Source organism: Botryllus schlosseri, chromosome 15 (genome assembly GCF_051294905.1).
Source record: "Botryllus schlosseri isolate E-star chromosome 15, Bs_hap1, whole genome shotgun sequence".
In the NCBI taxonomy this organism is placed as follows: Eukaryota; Metazoa; Chordata; class Ascidiacea; order Stolidobranchia; family Styelidae; genus Botryllus; species Botryllus schlosseri.
In genome coordinates this window covers 20,013,632-20,032,613 of record NC_137250.1, presented here as the reverse complement: position 1 = coordinate 20,032,613, position 18,982 = coordinate 20,013,632, and the positions used below count along the sequence as shown (strand labels likewise).

Genomic DNA, 18,982 nt, shown 5'->3' with positions numbered 1-18,982 from the left:
AAAATATAATACATGCTGCTGCACTGATGGAGTATATTAATTAAACATTATTCAATTCGAGTCTCGTGTCATAAATAAATATTCAGCTTCAGTACTCTATGTTTCTGCACCCATCGCTTAAGCTCTTTCTTAGTATCACAATTAATGTTGTATTATTCGATTTTGAGCCGATAAAATTTCTAATAACAATAACACTGAGGCTGAACGCAATGACTCGAAACGTTTCCCGCCTCCGCCCTCTAGCTGACAACATTAGGCGCTAAGAATACCCAAGATTGCCACTGGAATGCACAGTCAGAGAATATGCTCTCAATATTCACAATGTCGGACAATTTTTAGCCGTATCTTTTTATTTGATTCGCCTCTCATAACATCTATGCAAATTTTCACAGCGTAATGTTGAGCGCGCGTCAAATCAAGAGCGAACCAATATTTAATTTGGTGGCTCTATGTACAATGCAAAATTCACAAAAGAAATTTATCACGTGACCATAGTAAATCCGTAATCATGAACCGTGAAATCTCATTAGCTTAATAGGAGATGGAGACCTTATTCATTTGATATAGTCATATATAATTCAATAAAGCTTTTCAGAAGAGCTAAGTGATATTCTGAGGGATAGCTATCACTTTTCAGTAGATTCTATCAGTACATGACGTCATAAATTAGGCAGATGTTTTGGACAATGATAGTCTCAAATCAGAAGCTGTAATGGCGCCAATGGCGGATAGAGAATACGGAACCTTCCGGTGGATTTAGTTAATTCATAATTGCGTAGTTGATACCGACGCTCTGTAAATTCTGCAATTTAGCTATAACCAGAGACAATACAAATACTGACATTGTCATTTCATAACTTATTTCTGGAAGTTTACCGGCTTTACAACAAGATAGCATTGCGATCTTCCGAGGAAAAGGGAATCCCAGCTCCTTATAATTTTGCCCTTTTCTTTAGCACATGGATATGAATCTAATGAGATATCATAATATTCAATCCTGCAAATAATGCACAGATTAGGTACAGTACCGGATGGTATTGTATATTGGCAAACTGTGCATAGACAGTATAGTTTGGCGTACGGGCACTTTTTCAAAGTTTTAATACAATTCCAATCTTCAAAACTTGAGTACTAGGACTAGCTTGAACATGATGTAAATACGTTGAGGAGTAGGTTTGTGATTGTCTATAATCAGCCTCCCTTGTGTGATTTCAGCGATAATTCGTAGTAAACTCGTGCAATAAACGCATGGGATGAAACACTCAGCATATTTTGCAAGCAATCTCAGCCAAACCGTCCCTGGGATGGTATGAACGTCAGAATATAGTCGGCGGTGGATTTTAATAATGGACGATCCTGAGGCTTCATCCACCAATGTCAGTAAGGAGCACAGGAGACCTCACAATACAAATGAAGATAAAGATGATAGTCATCATGCTGAACTTTACCCTGGTACGTCTGGCACAACCTTGGCGCCGACTCCAAACTTCAATCCGACGGATGAAGACGATGACCGTGGGGCTACCCCTCGGTGTACCAGACGTGGCCGTGTTTCAAATCACTTCAAAGGAACAGATTACCCGTACACAAAAACTCTAATCGGTGACTCCGATCGCAAAAATGGATCACCGAGCGACCCGGCGTCTTATTTAAATAGTGTTAGAAGCAATTTGAATTTTGATTCATCATCATCGCCAATGAACGAAAGATCAGCCGGCGGTACGCCTAGTCACGGTAGCAATGGAAATCATGTTGGATATAAATCATCGCACAAGAAGAAGAATCGACTCAATGAATCAGGAGGTCATAATAAACCAGCGGAGGTCGGTATAATTATCGAATCTCTGTTTGATATTAATGACCCATCCTGCTATTATAGAGTGCACTATTGTTACCAAATGATGTTATGCAAAAATATTCGGTTATATTTCAAATGAATGTAATTATTCAGTTTTCATATGCAGCATTGCAGCATTAATCTGTAACTTTTTTCCATAAATGATCATTATTTCAACTCGAACAATCAGGATTTTTGGAAATATTGCAGCCAGTGTCCTCAACTCTTGCAAAGTTGTATAATATAACTGGCGTTGACAGAAAGCATCAACCACATTAACTTTGTTAAGTAAGTACTGTGCAGCAGAACCAACCTTCATGTGTGCAAACTCTTATAGAGCCTGGGTAACTGGTACATGGTACTGAATATTGACTCTTAATTTCAACATAAGTGAATGATATTTGTCATGAGGTGCAAATGCCCTCCTTCAAATTTTCTATGCTGTGCCAATGAAATTGAATAACACGACAGTATCATGAGTGATTATGAGTTTCTATGCACAATTGTTGAATTATCCACAAAATACATATCATTGATATTATGATATGGAAGGTTCGTTGTTAGTGTGATTTATTGATTTGTAATGCAATACAATCCTTCTAGATCAGGGCTGAAGCATGGCTATGTTTTGACATACTATTGATGATACTGAATGTACTATAGCAGGGAAGATGTATAGTATGGACCAACATTTGTGACTTACTTGGAGTGTGTAACTGTGTGATCCTTTGTTGACCCATTTATTGCTGTCATGGCTAAAATCACTGGGACAGTGCAATAATGCTGCCATGACCCTCGTAACTGAGAATGTATTTTTGACCGCTTTGCTACTGTTTGTAAAACACTCCTTGCAATGTCCGTCTTCTCAACAGATCTTTCGAAAGGATCTAATCAGTGCAATGAAGATTCCAGATACCTCGCATCTCTCATCGGACGAGTATTGGGTCATGAGAGATCATTGGAGGATAGAATGGGAAAAGGGTGTCCAAGTCAGCATCACATATGTGTAGTAATATATATTGGCAAGGCTGTAAATCTTATTCAAAATATTTCAGGTTCCTGTTAATGCGGACGCGCTGCCCGCTGTCCAGATCGATATAGTTCCTAAAGATGCAAAAAGGGATTTTCGAATGTACGAATTGTTGTTTGTTGTTGTCATGTGATGTAAGCCAAACCTTACTTTTCAAGGCCCAAGAAACTAATCAAGACGATGCCCGATATCGGTGACCGGGACACTGTCAACCTGAATGTTCTTGCCGATGGGACGTGCAGATACGATCTGGATGAAGTCGATGTTTCATGGCTGAAAGTCATCAACGAAGAGAGATATTGGCAAGGTAGGAAAATTTTCATATATATTTTTTCTTCATATTTTGAAGTTCTTCTCATTAGTAAGGTAGGGTGGGCGAGAATTTAATTGCATCATATTTACAGTGCTTCTGATGAAATAACAACGTTAATGCCTGATAGATTGTAATTGAAATAACCCACGGAATAGATCTGTATTTTTCAAAATGCTCAATTGGCGAATGCGGTGTGCTAGATGGCAATTATTTGCGTATATTCAGTAGGCCCAAGTTTGGAAATCACCAAGTATCATCAGGTATATTATATGACTCAAAATGGAACTTTCATTACGGGCGGTTTGTGGCTTCCCTGGTTTCGGCCTATAGTTGTCATGGCACATAGAATTTTGAACCGTAAAAATGAAACTTTGGTGGGCATTTTGTTAAACACAAAAATGCTTGGGTTTGTCGGGATATTTAGTGGGATTAAGAATCTAATAATCACATCTCCTCCATGATTATGCCTATTTGGATATTTATTTCATTTCTGAGTGATATTACGGTTACATACCGTGATAGTTAATAATGATGATGAAACTATCCCGTATTTACAGTTTTATTTAAATGCTATGAGTCTCATTCACGATCCCGCTTGTGATGAACAGATTCTCAAATTCCATAATCTGGATCCTGGATGGAAATTAGGAATATTGTATGAAAACTTATGCCGTACATGTAAAGCATGATGCTGTTGAAATCTAACAACATCGAAGCAATTTCGGAACCTAGGTGCAGTCCTGCTATGATAAAAATCGTTGAAACTGCTATAGAGAGCATTCAGCACTTCTGCTACACGAGATTGCTTGACGTTGTGTATTGCAGGTTACGAACCTCTGGATGAATTTACGATGGAAATCATTATGGAGGAACTGGAAACGCAGGTATGCTCATGGTTCATGCTGCAACAGAGTTGCTTTCGGTGAATCCCGATTTAAATATTTTGCAGTGTCACGAAAACATGCAACTTGCGATTAAGACAAAGAAAGGCCTTGGCATCGAGTACGATGAAAACATTGTGTGCGATGTTTGCCGATCGGTAAGACCAACTATTGTCTGTTGGGAAGGAAAGGTTTCTCTGCCATCTAAATTTAGTTTTCCATCTGTGCTAGCACTGGCTGTGTAATGTAATGGAGTGCTCGAATCTCAATCGAATATTAATCCTAATGATGCAGATCAAGCACTGAAATTATATGTTCCTTGCTGCTAAAGAGTTGAGTTATCAACGAAAAGAAATGCTTCCATTTGTTTTCATTTAATATTTGTTACATGGTTTGTTGACTAGTTCTATTCTGCACAATTTTGTGTGCTTGCAAACATTGTCGCGGGAAGAATCTAAACTTGTCTGGAACCTGCAATTCTGTATCATTACAGCCCGATTGCGAAGAGGGAAACGAAATGGTGTTTTGCGACGGTTGCAACCTGTGCGTGCATCAAGCGTGCTACGGCATTCTCAAAGTGCCGGAGGGCAGCTGGCTGTGTAAGCCGTGCGCTTTGGGTATCCGAGGGTCCGCCATGTGCGTCTTGTGCGGGCAGCAAGGCGGCGCCATGAAGAGCACAAAGTCTGGGCGCAAATGGGCGCACATGAGCTGCGCGCTTTGGATACCGGAGATAAATATCGCAGATCCAGAAAGAATGGAGCCCATCACCAAAGTAAGGAAGATTTGTGACAATACTCGGCCGATGTTGTTTATAAATGACAATAATGATGATAAAGAGTCAATTTTTATGTGATTTGTTTTTAAGATTTGTGATTTGCTGAGGTGGTCTGTAACGAAGTACTTTTACTTTTTGGAGTACTTGAGTATGTTTTGCGTACCTGCATTGCTTACTCAAGTAGTTTTGTTTTTATACTACCTCCACTTTTACTGTTACTCCTTGCGCTTTTGATTTTGTAATGTAGCAAGTTGTTAGGGAAACGTTTGCATCACGCTCACGAATTGCATTTTCATAATAACTGGGAAATTGGACCCCTAATATCCTGGTAACTGAATATAGTTTCAAAAATTTTGCACCCATTGGTAGTGATATTTGTCATATTGCAGGGGTGGGAAAACTGTGGCCCTTTGAGCCTATGATTGGGGCTCTTTAATTACTGCCCATGAGTTTCGGCATTTTGCGAGAGAGGTTTAACCTGATTATAAATTGATGCATGTGCGTATTGTTTCCATGTTGTTTCTTTCCTTATAGTTTACGTCACATTTTTTTCGCATTTGTAGGATTACTGAACTGAAATCTTCCTTCACTGCTCAGCAGCACTTGAAGGAACTGTTCTGTTCTGCACTCTTGCGGTCTAGGTGGAGACACACAATATCACAACACAATAATAAACTTCATTTGAACTAGGCTACATTTCATTGCGACGGAATAAATTCGTATTTTTGTATTGCGGCTTGATTAAACACTAAGTTTTTTCATATGCGGCTCGCGTATGAAGAAGTTCTGCCCACCCCTGCCGTATTGCGTTAGTCTCGAAGATGCAAGCTGCCATTTGCAAAGCAGTCACCTCCGTGAAACAGCAAAAAGTCTGTGACCCCTCGACTAATTCAATTGAAAGTTCTCGCCTGAGTTACCAAGTATATTTCGGACCTTATTTTCTACATCTCCTTAAATCAGTTTTGATATATTTTGAAAATCACTACATATATTTGTGATTCAGTCGAAATTTCTGGCGTCACTTTGTTACTTGGGTATCAACAATGGCTACTTTGACCATCTCTAGTGACTTGCTGTAATTGACCTGAAAGATGTAAACAATGAGAAATTACAATATTATAAATCTTACAAATGGATATATGTGATGAAAAATGTGATATTGTTTCGTGAGAATCGTTTTGCTTCTGGTTGACTTGCGCGCACATGGAATCACTTACAATCATTTCCCGCATTGACATCTTTGCAGCATTGACTCTGATGTTTTCTCAAGACGATTGACACCTAGTACATTTCGACTGAATATTACCGTTTTTTTCCTACTTTTTCTCAGATATCTCACATACCGACATCACGATGGTCTTTGGTCTGCATCGTTTGCAAGGAAAAGTCGGTCGGTGCTTGCATTCAGTGCTGCGTAAAACAATGTGTGACGGCTTATCACGTGACATGTGCGATGAAAGCCGGGTTTGACATGATCACGGATTGCTGCTCTCCGAATTCTGCTTCCGTCGCCGGCGAAAGTGCAATTGCCTTCAGGTATGGACAGGCCGTGTTATTTTTGGCATTTCAGGAGCCAGATGCCAAAACTGCCAAAAATAAAAATTTGAAAATGCCAAAAATAACACGGCCTGCCAAATAGTCTATTTCGTTCATGGTGCTGTGTTAACAGGACCGCGTTACAAGCAAGAAGAGCATTTGTGAAAGGCAGTTTTCTTAATCTGGGTCCAGCACACCCATTAGGGGTGAAAGCATGGTGTCCTTAATGTTGTGGGCACAGCGCGATTGAACGGCTGACTGCATTTGGTTTACGTCATACTTTCCATTTGTTCAAAGGCAATTTTACGACCATTTTTTACCGGCTTGTCGAGCGCTAAATTTGGTAAAACGGGTATCATGAGAAGCTGCCGCAGTACTGATTATTAAAATATGAATTATATTCTGCTCATGGAACTGGAACCCCCAAAATCAACCACGATTTTTGCATTGTGATCGAGTTGAACATTGTGACGCAACAAACTGTCTGACTATTTCTGAGCTGCATAGTCTCGTTTTGCCAGACAGTCTTGTTGCGTCAATGTTCTTAAACAATCTAACCTTCTCAGGACTCTTCCATGCGAATTGGTAATATTAAAGCCACCTGAAGTGACAAAAGTCCTTCGAAAATATATCGGTAGACTGAAGGAGAAATGATAGTCGGGCTACTAAATAGAATGTGTTGAGAGACAACACACGAAACTCCTATAGAAAAGGATCGGTAGGAAAATTCTTTCCGCGATGAGATCGATGGCACTGGCGAAGTGATCTCTTTTCATGACACATGGAAGCCGGTTTGGCCCTCCAAAGATTTCGAAGCTCTGAAAACCTTTTGTCGATGACTGGCAACATTCTTTCCCTCAACAGCTACTGTTGAAGCCGATATTTCCCAGATTTGCTGGGCGAGAAATGAATTTAGCAGAAACTTAGCTGACCTGAGTTTGGAAGCACTGTTACAGTGCTAACGATTTAAGTCTATCCAACAGCTGTAACAATCAACTGTTGAGCGTGTTTGTTAGGCTTTTCTTTCTTTTTTTTTGCTTATTGGCACCGATTCCGATGGATACTGCACATTTTGTGGTTTCGTTTGACATTATTAACCTATGAAATCGTTTGGTTTTTTCTTCTTCTTATTGTTTGTTGACACTGATTATACGTGGATGCTGCACATTTTTGGTGTCTTTTGACAAACTAGCCCAAATAAAGCGTTTTTGTGACTAATTCGAGGCTGAAACTATCTATTTAAAGGACGATGCCAAAACTGCCAAAAATAAAAATCGAAAAATGCCAAAAATAAGTTCTTTTTGGCAGTTTTGGCATATGCCAAAAATAACACGGCCTGGGTATGGATGGCGGTATCCGTGTTTTATTACCATCATATGTTATCTGTGTAATTGTGTATGGTATTTTTCCTGATGGTGATGACCCTCTCTCCCTTATGCAGAGGTGATCATGGTCGGTAACAATTCTGCTTGATGTTTTATTTCTTTGCAAAACTATTTGTTTTACACTTTGGCAGTAGCTTTATATCAGTTCAGGTCATGATGAGTGAATTTTTTTCTGTTCAGCATCTATTTGTAGCGTCGACAGGCACTTTTGCAATTGTCGCGAATATACCGTACATCTTCCAATTTCAAATGTGGCCGCGTCCGATTAACTGCCTAAAGTTTGAGCAATAAAAGTGATTCGAACAGTTTTTGTCCAAAGCAACAAAGCCAATAGCGACATGTGTTTGTGCCGAGAAGGCACGTGGCCGTATCGTGAGACTTGCTCGTAAAATAGTTGCGATCTTTATCTGCATCGCCGCCACGAATGGAGCCTTTGTTTGCTTTTTTGCGTGATAAAGCACTGTTACTGGTCTCGCGTGGCTTGTCTTGCCAACGTTTCCGTGTGACGTACTTGATCTGCCGTAAACTGTGACTTTGGATATGCCACCCGGACTTCAATAGTTTTTGTGTTTAGCGCGACTGCCGACTGGTTATAGAATTTTATGGCGGGGAGAGATGGAATTGTAGTACTGTTGTACAGTCCCAGCCATTTTTTACTTGTAGATTTTTTTGTGCATTTTAATTAATGAAGTAGCAATATGGAGACCCCGATATATCTGGTTACATCCATCATAGAATCTCCCCTAACGAAGTGATAGCCCACTATTTATATTATCTAGATGAGATATGTGGTTGTTTGTTTACTTATTGAACACAATTACAATGTAGCCTACATTTGATATTTTGTTGTCGAGTCTGCGCGCTATCAAATTAATCGGTAGTGTCGATCTGTACCGTAAATTCTCATTGGCGCCAGCGAAATCGTTGCCCACCTTAAAAAATATGTTTCCCCAATGTCGCACAGATCCTTCTGCAAGAAGCACAGCAAGAATTTCAGAAAGAAGACGGAGCAGCCGTCTCCCGGCAAGAAGACGGAAGAGGAGAAGCGTAGCGACCGGCAGCGTCTGATAGCCGAGCTGGAGGGAGACTTCCACGGGCTGGTGCGCAACGAGGGCGTGGCCAACAGCCTCAACATACCGGCCGACACCATCGGCCAGGTGATGGCGTACTGGAGGCTGAAGAGGCGCGCCAACTTCAACAGGCCGCTGGTCACGCCGAAGCAGGAGGAAGGGAAAGAACTGGCCGAGGCGGCCGAGACGGGGCTGCAGAGGAGGCTGCGAATGTTCACGCATTTGAGGTGGGTGGCGTGGGTCAGAATTATCTTTGTTGCGTGCGTGTTTTTGGGGTTTGCGCCAATGACAGTTGAGAATTAGGGTTGTTCAAAAATAATCTTTTTTTCAAATTTTTACTGGCAAGTCAATCAGATTTTTTGGTTCTACGTCAATTTTGTAGAACCAACCTGTAGAAGCATAGCCATTACCGGTAGTGTAGAAAATTTCAGATTTTTTATACAGAATTGAAAATTTTCTGGCTTCCCCGTGAAATTGTAGTCTCAATCTCTTGAGACTAACACTCCACAATTACAAGTGGAACAGAAATATGCCAGCATATATTGAAGAGCCGCTGTTTTAGAGGAGGTTTATAACGTGTATTCATTGATATATCATTGTATGATCTGTGGAGTTATAATGCCCAGGCTTCATACTGCAGCATCCCACCCAAATCAAAGGTCTTGGAGGTAACATTTTGCTATCATTTATTTGACTGGTCCTGCCCGTAACCTAAATTGAGCCTGACATAATGGCCTTTGAGATTCATTGGAAAGCACTGTATAATATTCATCAACTGGCCTTTCGCGCGACGCTACGTGCCTATTTATCCGCAGTAGGGGGAGGTTTAAATGTAACTGACACATCTGCTTCCACACAGGCAAGACTTGGAACGAGTCCGAAACCTGTGCTACATGATTGGCAGAAGGGAAAAGATGAAGCGGCATCACGTCTCTGCGATGAAGAACGTCTTTCTCGAACAGGTTGGAGGCAGAAATTTGACTGTTTATCTGTGAACTTTGACGAATGCCCGTCAGGCCCGTGTCGAAGGCCTGAATATATAAAAATTGTGCCGGTGTCAAGGTTTGTAACAACGATGATGTGGTTTGTTCTCGACTTGAGTAAAAAAAGCTAATGTAACTGAAAATCTCTGTGATAATATGACTCTTTCTGAAAAGGAGTTTATAATTTCAGTACAGTAGCCTACTCTAAAAAATTGATTATCTACCCAAACATTACCCTTCCTTGTGTACAGTTTCATTACATGGAATCATTGATGCTCGAAAGCAAGGATTTCAACCCAATAACGCTGCTGCCGTCCTTGCCGAAATGCGGATCGGCAAGACTTGTCGAGCTGGCAAAGGCCGAGAGCAGGGAGCTCGCGAAGACGAAGGAATGGTGCCCGGAGTAAGTTGGTTTGTTGGTATCGAACGGAGCTATGTGTTTTGGATTGATGTATTTGACTCGAGTGAAGTCGAGTCATTTTCAAATCAATGCCGAGTCAAGTCCGACTCCTGGTCAGTGACTAGAGGGTCGAGTCCGAGTCGTAGTGTTTTGACTCGAGTCGAAGCCATTGTTGTTTTCACTGTTCAGTTTTGTGTTCAATCCACACTTTTCAACTCTGCTCGCGTGATATAGAATGGCTCACATTTATAATATTGTAATTTTCCTTAGTCACAACAGTTTCCGACCCTATTCACCCAAGGATCAGGACTGATAGACGACATACCAATAAAGTGGTGCGCTGACTCGAGCACAAGTCTAGTCCATACAAAAATCGAGTCGAGTCATTTTACGCGTTCGAAAAAATGGCTCGAGTCAAATCGGGTCGCCAAAAAATGGTGACTAGAGTTATTACAACCTTGCGCCACACCAGAGCCCACTGGTGCGAGATAGATAGTAGTTTGGGTTTAAAAAAATGACAAATATTGCCGAGAGTAGTAAACATTACCGCATTAATATATAATCGAATAGTATGTTGTATTGTTCTGTACCTCCAAGATGCTCTTCAGTCACCGCTTCAGCGAGAAGTTCGAGTAGACAAATCTGCGGGAGTACTTTGAGAAAGTACGCTACTTGGGTACACAGCAAGTAGAAGTACTTTGTTTGTGACCGGTGGAGAAGTAGCGTGTTTAGGCAAACCAACCCGGGTGCACAGAAAAAGTACCAATACCTCGTCACTGACAGAATGTATGTGTGTGCGTTATTGATGCAGAAATTCGGGCAACGACTCGTTGGAGCCCCAACTCCCGGATGACGTCGAGGACGCCAGCGAGAGGATACGACTGCCCCAGGCGAACGCCAACGTCGTAACTCGGCCCGCTTCCCCTGAAAAAGACTCCGAAACGAAGAGGAAAAACGGTCTCGTGAAAAGTCACCACCGCAAGCACGCGAAATCTCGTGCAAAAATCGAAAGGGCGAGACAATTTTCGCCGAAATCGTCGGATCTCAAGACGCGCATGGAGAGGTCGTCGGTGTCCACCGATTCCGAGGGAGACAGGGGGAAGGCGGCTTTTAGCACGCCCTCGGAGAAAGGAGACATTCGGGTCCAGAGGTCGAAACACAAGGAGCCTCGGTCGAAAGCGAAGGACGTCGCGGCGTCTGACACTGTGAGAGACAGATCGCCCGGTAAGGCGAGGCTGAAACGGAAAAGCTCACCCGACGACCGTTCGAGAAGGGATGACGCACAAGGCAAGGACTCGCGACTTCACAACAAAGGTGGGTTCTTATCGTTATCATTTCGGCTCTGGAGGGATAATCAGACCGGCATTTTCCGGGCCTGCTCTCTAGTCCGGTGGTTTTCAACCATTTTGACTTGATGAAATATGATTAGGACAAATCTGTGCGACTCGAACGTAAACATTAGAAAGTTTTGTCGGACGAGAAATTGGCCGCTGCCCTTTTGTTGTGTGACTTTGTATCAGTTTTTCAATTCGATGTCAGATAGTTTTATATGTTACAGCTTATATAATATAGGCTAATAATTTATAGAACGCCCAATATTCCAGTGTATCATCTCTACACTAGGGCGCTGTACACAAGGCTGATAAATAGGGCAAGTTTTCGTTGCAGTTAAATCCGTGGAAAGTTGCATTTATTTATTTATTTTTGACAAAAGTTGCACTAAAAGACCCCAGTTTGCTCGGTTGACTAAAAAAAAGGTCAATTTACCGGCTCAGCTCCCAAAATACCCGTACTTCGGTGCTGATTTACCGTGTTTCAGTCGAATTTGGTCGTGTATTCCACCAAAACCGAAAATACTTTCATGAAAAATCGAAAATGTTGCAAAGAGTTGCATGGAAAAGAATGAACAGCTTAAAACAGCATTCTACATATCTTACGAGTATTTAGGAAGCTGCCGGAAGCTGTAAAAAAAAGTTGCAAAAACTTGCCCTACTGATAAAATATTGAAATGTAAGGATATGTACAAAAGACAGGGAGTGCGTAGTTGTACAAAATAATGAAAACTACTTCGGTTGGGTTTACTTTTTCGATTTTGTTAAGGACGCCGGATTATAGCAGAAGACTGAGCTTGAAATCAATCATTTTTTTTATTTTTATCAGTTTTTTTGAATTTTCTGCGTTCTACGAATAAGTGTATCGGAGCTTTTCTTACGCCCCGGCATTCGTCGCAGTTTCAGACGAAAGCGCCCGTAAGAAAATGCGATCGAAAAACGACGTCTCGAGCAAGACAGGAAAGGAAGAAAGCAAAAAACCCAGAAGGTCGCCACGTCACAACGATTCCTCCGACACCGAAGACTTCGACATGCCCGCCAAGCCGAAAATGACGGTCCGCACGGAAACGATCTCCGAGACTGAGAGAATCGACGATAAGAGACAACGGTATGAGATTATTCGATGGACCGTGAAATCCGTTTGTAACGAAATAATGACGATGTGACGGCCCGGCATTGTCGGTGAATTTTTTACTTTGTTTTTTAAGCTACACTGCGGCGTTTCTTTCTTACGTACTCCATTCTTTGCTTGGAGTTTTATAAACTGATGATGTGTGTCAGGGCCATATCTAGTAGTATCTAGGTATTACTGTTGTTTTGAGAAGTTATGCGAGTGTGTTTTTGAACTGTATCGAGCAAGGATTAGATTGCTGTGTAGAAATATCTTGCGTTTGAAAAAGCAGCTTTTTTCCTGATGTGCAGAATTTCTGGATTTTTTTCATTTTTATTATGTGGCTGTATGTGTGTGTGGAAGGTTTTGGTGAAATCTAACCGAAAGCATGGTCCTCTGCATAGTTTGGCAGGTACATTGTAAGACGATTGTGAGACGATTCCATTCAGCATTTAGCGTTGTCTCGTTCTGTTTGCGATGCGATGATTTGACAGGCTATTAAAGACTCTTAAATTTCTTTCGCGGTGTCTTTTTCTCGGCCAGGCGCAGCCAGTTAGGGAGAGTGTAAGAGCCAGGGGTCTAGTTGCAGGGAAAATTTCGCAGAGAGTCAGTGAGGGTTGATCTCAAGATTGGCAGCAATGCTAGGAATTGTAATGGCAAGGGTACGTTTCGTCAATCGCTTTTTGCAGATTTCGCTGCGAGTTCACGCGTTTCATTTTTGGTGCCTCTTTCCAGAGTCGGGAAGGATGGACGAAAAAGGGCCTTGCCGAAAAATCTGGAAAAACAAACTTCGCTCGACGGCAAGAGGGGTAAAAGTGACGCTGAACAGTCGGAAGGTGGGTTCTGATTTAGTTTCTTCTTTTGAACATGCACTAATGATGTAGCAGTACCAAAGATTGGTAGCGGATACTTTTAATTGAACATTATTCCTTCATAACATTACTACCATTGTCTTTTTCTGACATTCAATTTTATGTTGAAGATTAATATTGTGTATTGAAGTATCTGAAAGAGTTTCCTCAAATACCAAAACTCCTCCCACGTGTTGCTCTATCAACGTTTTCCATTCATTTTTAGCGGAGAAATCCTCGAATAAAAAGGAAAATTGTGAGGTGACAAAGACGCAAAAAAAGTCATCGGAACGGAAAAAATCATCATGGAGATCTCCGCGGGGGTCTACCGACGCAAAAAATCTCCGATCACAATCCAGCTCGGACGAACTCTCCTATCCAGACTCGACGAGATCGAAAGCAAATTCAAAAAACGAAAAAAGAGCTCTTGCGCCGAAAAGCGATTCGGAAAACGACGCAGAACGCGGCAAGGGGGGCGCTAACGACGGGGCACCGAATCCAGACCCTGTCCGGTCTCCAGTCGTGCAAGGGCTCGACGACAGTAAAAGCCTAGCGTCAGACAATGGTTCAGGCAAGGGCCCGAAAAGCGTGTCCCCACGCCGGTCCGAACGTAAATCTCCGATAATCCCATTAGAGACACCAAACCCGGCTTTTATCGCGGCGGGGCTAAATATAAGTTACGGTAGCAACGCGCCACTGCCTTTACGACAGAAGTCAGTGTGCAAGTCACCGCCAACGCCCAGGGCTGGTAGTTTAAAATGGGTGTCTCTGACCGAAGATAGCGCCTCAAAATCAGACAGTCCCGGTACAGTGAACACTGTCGCGAAAAATGAGGTTAAAGATTCCGATAAAAAACGTGGCGCCGTGCGGGAAAGGCAAGCGCTGTCCCGCCGACAATCCGCGGTCAACCCCGGCAAATACCGGACCGGTATTGGTGTATACTCTCCCAAAAGTTCCGAATCCAGTGACGACGATTTTGACATACCGGTCCCGAGTCCGTCCGAAAATGTGCAGCGGCCCAAACTACGGTCTCTAAGCAACGCCGGGGCGTCGAGCGGCCGGGAAAACTCGGGCTCGCTGGGGCAGCAAAGACAGCGGGCCGGCTTAGACACGAGCTTGCCAAAAAACGTGCGAGCCGTCGGTGGTATCCCAGACGCGCCAAAGTCCGGGCGTGACCCCGGGACCATCGGCGGCCGTGACACGCAGGACAACTTTTTTGACAAAATGTCTAGGACACTCGTGTCGGGGCACGACCCTGGAACCACCGACGGCCGTAATTCTCAGGATAACTTCATGAACGAAATATCTGGCCGTCCCGGGCCGGCTCCTTTCTCGCCGGGACAGTATGTCCCGGCCAGGATGCTTGATTTTCAGCAGGGTGCCTTTTTTCGCAGCCACAGCCTTTTTCCTTTTGGCACTGCCATTAATCCTTGGCAGGGCGCGCGTGCCCCGGTGCCTTCGATTTTGCCGGGTCAGTCCCGGTTTTACGGGTACCCACCCCGGGACGTGTCGGATGAGGTCAGGCCGTCGCCTCCGCCTTTGCCCGATTCGACTTTGTCCCCGGAATCGTGCGTAACGAATTCGGTCGCGATCCAGGCTTCGCCGGGGCACTCCGGTGTTTCGCAAAATAGCGATGGTAAACATGTAAATATAAAACGTGATAGTAAACACGCAGTAAAAACAAATGCGTCACCCGTTGATTTCTTTGACGACAATGAATGGGAAGTGGTTCAGGATGACGACGCGACTCAAAACGTGACTCAAACCGCGACTCACAATGATGATCATCACCGTAGGAAGCATAAAAAGCGTAAAAAGAAGAAAAAAAAACGGAAAAGAATGCTTTTTCCGGACGGTTACGAAACGGAACGCAGGGAAATGTCGTCTCCACTGTCAGGTCTGCCAGACCCAATCCATGGTGCCATAGTGCCCCGGGGCTACTCGACGCAATTCGGAAATATTTCGTCAGCGGAAAATACAGAATCGGAAAAATCGCAGAAATTGGTGCTGAAAATCAAAAAGGACCTGTTGTCTGGAGATGACAGGAGTAGGACGGACTGCCCCGCCGGTTTGAAATTGACAATTAAAAAGTCGGATTATGAGCGGTCAGAGAAAAAACGCAAACGCGACAGGCATGAACGCCGCTTGAAATCCGAAACCCAGGACTCCGCCGCCGGTCCGGACCAGGATCGAAAATCGATCTATCTGAAACGCCTGGGGGTTGCGGTAGATGAGCCGCGTGATGATGACGGCGGTATCGGCAGACGCGCGTTACGGGAACGTAAGCCATCACGTCCGACCGAACCACAAGCAGACACTGTGGAAAACAACGCAGCGACCAAATCGCGACGTAGCACGAAAAAATCCGTTCACGAAAATCGCTCGAAAATATCGCTAGGGACGAGTCGCAAATGCGACTCGAGGACCGATCGGAATAATAATTCGGCCATTGCGGCCGGGAAGATTCCCAAACGCTCGAAAATCGGGCGCAAATCACCGAAACACGACTGGAAAGAGGAAACGATACGTGACGAACGCAGAGATCTCGCAAAATTTGCAGGCTGGACTACGAAGTCTTCAGATAACTTGAAGTCGGCTGCTTCAATTCGATCTGTGACATCACAATTTACGCCATCGCCTGGACTTTCCGGGCGGGGTACCGCTGCCGCGCCAGTTCGTTCGTTTTCGGCCGATTCCGACCACACTCACCCCGGGACCAATTCGCAAGACAGCCAGCCGGCTAGGCACTGGAAAAAACGTAAGGTTCACGAACACGAGACGCAGGCTTCAGAACGGCACGATTTTGGGGGTTCATCGGGCTCTGTCGGGGCGCCGGTCCCTGACACCGGTACGGGTGACGTCAAAAAATCGTGGAAGACGCGTCCCGGAGACTTTTCAGGCAAAAGCGAGAGGGCCGCGTCCGGACAGTTTAAGGGGCAGAAGCTGGACATGATTATTTCGTCGCTGGGCGCCAAGGCGTCGGTCAGGGCCGGGGGGCGCGTGTCGCCGAAGCCTTTCGTTAAAAAGGGAGCTCCTGATCGGGTTTCGCCGAAAGAGAAGAGTTTCCCGGGCAAGTTTACAACAGCAAATTTTGTGGCGGTTGCCGACCATGAATGTGAGTATCCTGAACTGACTTTGCATACCCACCTGGTTCACTACAGGGGCAGAAGCAGGATTGTAACCCAGTCGCAAGTCAATCCCACTTTTGACTCGAGTAAAGTCGAATCATTTTCAATTCCAAACATTGCTACTTACGTAGACGTATTAGTTATTTCTACTCTGTTACAAGTAGCAGTAGTTTTTTCTAAGTCATGCTCAAATTACTTCCTGTAGATAGAAGAAGTACTTGCGGGGTCGTAGAGGGGGCTAATTTCACAACCAATACAAAATGACAGAACTACAAATAGGATGCGAAGCTCAAAAATATATTCACTTGCTGCGATGCTGGGTCTATTTCGTCCAGTCGTTGAGATAATTTCATCCTTTTCCTGCGACGATCTAGCCCTATTTTTATGTATTTTTGGCAGTTCACCCGGGCACTCATCCTTCCCCCGCCAAACAACGGACAAAAAGGGTGGGTTCAAACCCCACCCCGACGAAGCTCAATCGACCGGCGTACAACGTGGACTTTGCCCTGCAAACCGGACCCCTCAATTTCAAAATACCGAAAAAGCTGCACCATACTGTGAATAATGAAGCAAAGTTCACTGGTAAGTGAATTCGTTCTGTATTTATATTTATAAAAGAACTGTAATGGTGGCTGTTGTCGATATGTGTAAAGTCAAATTTTGCTAATACAGCCAGCAGCTCCATTACGGTGGCTTTCTAAAGAATGCAGTCAAAATTTTTTTCAGTCTGCGCTCCAATTTGAGACCACATCATTTTTAGAGCGCAGTGCCTCTTTAATACTGGAATACTTGATTGATTCAGAATTCAATCTCTTGATATCACAATCACTCGAGATAAGTGATGTTATATTATAGGATTGTAGCACGCCATGGACGGTGTGAACCTGGAATATCCATATGCTGCTGCGAGATGAATGTATTTGATTTTGATGTATCTTTACCTGGATATCTTTTGTTGCAGATTCGTGACCATTGAACCCTTCGACCGCTGCTGGTCGAGCGTCTTCGGCGATGCGTGAACGCTCTCGATTGTTCCATGTCTGACACGTTATGGTCCGTCTTTTCATAGCGTTTTTATATATTTCGTATGCATACTGCCACTAACGTTAGATTTCAAAAGAGAATTTTACTGTTATATTTTTTGAAATAATGAGCAAGGCAGGTGATGCGTTTCGTTTTCATTAGTTTCACTTTCGTTTCGCAAATTCTGTGTCGTGTCGTAATATTTATTTCCATCTCCCGCGATTATTGGTGTGTTGTCATTCGCGAAGGAACGACGGTGTATGTGGACGAAAAAGGATATATTTTTTTTAGCTTGCGATTGGTAAGCGCTGAATTCATCAACGGTTATTTCCATCAAATTTCAATTATGAGGATTTATGATTTTAAATTTCTTCATGGTATTTCCGCTTTATCCCGTGTAAAACAAAGTGTGAATTTCGAGCTGGTCTCCCAGTGTATTTTTGCACATGTAGGGAAAGCGTAGGCAGATAATGATCATTTTCGTATGTTACAGATCAGGGTGCAAGCATTCACAGCTAGCTTGAGAGAAGGTATATAATGCTATCATCTGCACTTGCTCGCAAGGCGGCTGTACGTGAGACTGTTTCCTGCTAATATGTAGGTGCAAGAACGCGTTTGGAAAAAAGATTCTCAACCTAGGAGGCTGATGTCAAATTGCGGCAGTAACCGCAATCGGTACGCGGAAGTAGTTTTGGACGTGATCGACCTTAAATGGTGACAGCTTCATAGATTATTTTAGTCAATGAGGCTATCAAAAAGAATTGTATATAGAACCGTCGAGTCGCGATGGCGAAGTAGCAGGGCTGTAATCAAGTCAGTTCTGCTTTTATAGATTTTACTTGAGTCATTTTCACCACGAAGTCAGGGTTCGAGTTTGAGTCACAAGGCTGTGACCAGAGTACAAGTCATGCTCGCTGTTCATTTTCGAGATTATTCCGGTTTAACTTACTTTTACAACTCATTTGGGTAATGCAGAATGTCTCACATTCATAATATAGTGAAATTCCTAACTAAACTCAGTTTCTGGCCCTATTTTGCAAACACCAGTACTGATAGACGAGATACCATTATCGTGGTAGCTTCGACGTTACAATGAAAAGCCTGTCTTGGTCGTTCGAGTATCGAGTCATTTTCAGTATTTTAGAAAATACGTCGAGTCATTGCAACCCTGCGAAATAGCGTAGTGGTACGACCCATAGCTGCTTTAACAAGAGGTTGCGGGTTCGAGTCCGACCAAGGTCGACTTCAGAATCCCTTCCCAAGTTTTGGGGGTTTGTCTAGGCTCCTCCTCGGCAACTGATCCACTATAGAAATTAAACATGGAACGG

General features: G+C 43.4%; 1 protein-coding gene across 1 annotated transcript; it reads left to right on the top strand.

Moving 5' to 3' along the window:
* The first annotated feature begins 1,069 nt into the window (after nt 1-1,069).
* LOC145457121 (uncharacterized) lies at nt 1,070-18,074 on the top strand. The gene is made up of 17 exons (XM_080335286.1): nt 1,070-1,823; nt 2,710-2,826; nt 2,893-2,969; nt 3,026-3,174; nt 4,006-4,064; nt 4,130-4,219; nt 4,555-4,833; nt 6,167-6,372; nt 8,722-9,054; nt 9,687-9,789; nt 10,062-10,213; nt 11,022-11,524; nt 12,442-12,649; nt 13,388-13,488; nt 13,730-16,618; nt 17,031-17,213; nt 17,593-18,074. The coding sequence occupies exons 1-17, from the start codon at nt 1,347-1,349 to the stop codon at nt 17,598-17,600; spliced, it is 5,934 nt and encodes a 1,977-aa protein (XP_080191412.1). The 5' UTR covers nt 1,070-1,346; the 3' UTR covers nt 17,601-18,074.
* The last annotated feature ends 908 nt before the right edge of the window (nt 18,075-18,982 follow it).

Coding starts and splice junctions, on each gene's coding strand:
- LOC145457121 (XM_080335286.1), top strand. CDS start 1,347: ATGGACGATCCTGAGGCTTCATCCACCAATGTCAGTAAGGAGCACAGG. Junction 2,970..3,025: donor GCAAAAAGGGATTTTCGAAT/GTACGAATTGTT, acceptor TTACTTTTCAAG/GCCCAAGAAACTAATCAAGA. Junction 9,790..10,061: donor AGAACGTCTTTCTCGAACAG/GTTGGAGGCAGA, acceptor CCTTGTGTACAG/TTTCATTACATGGAATCATT.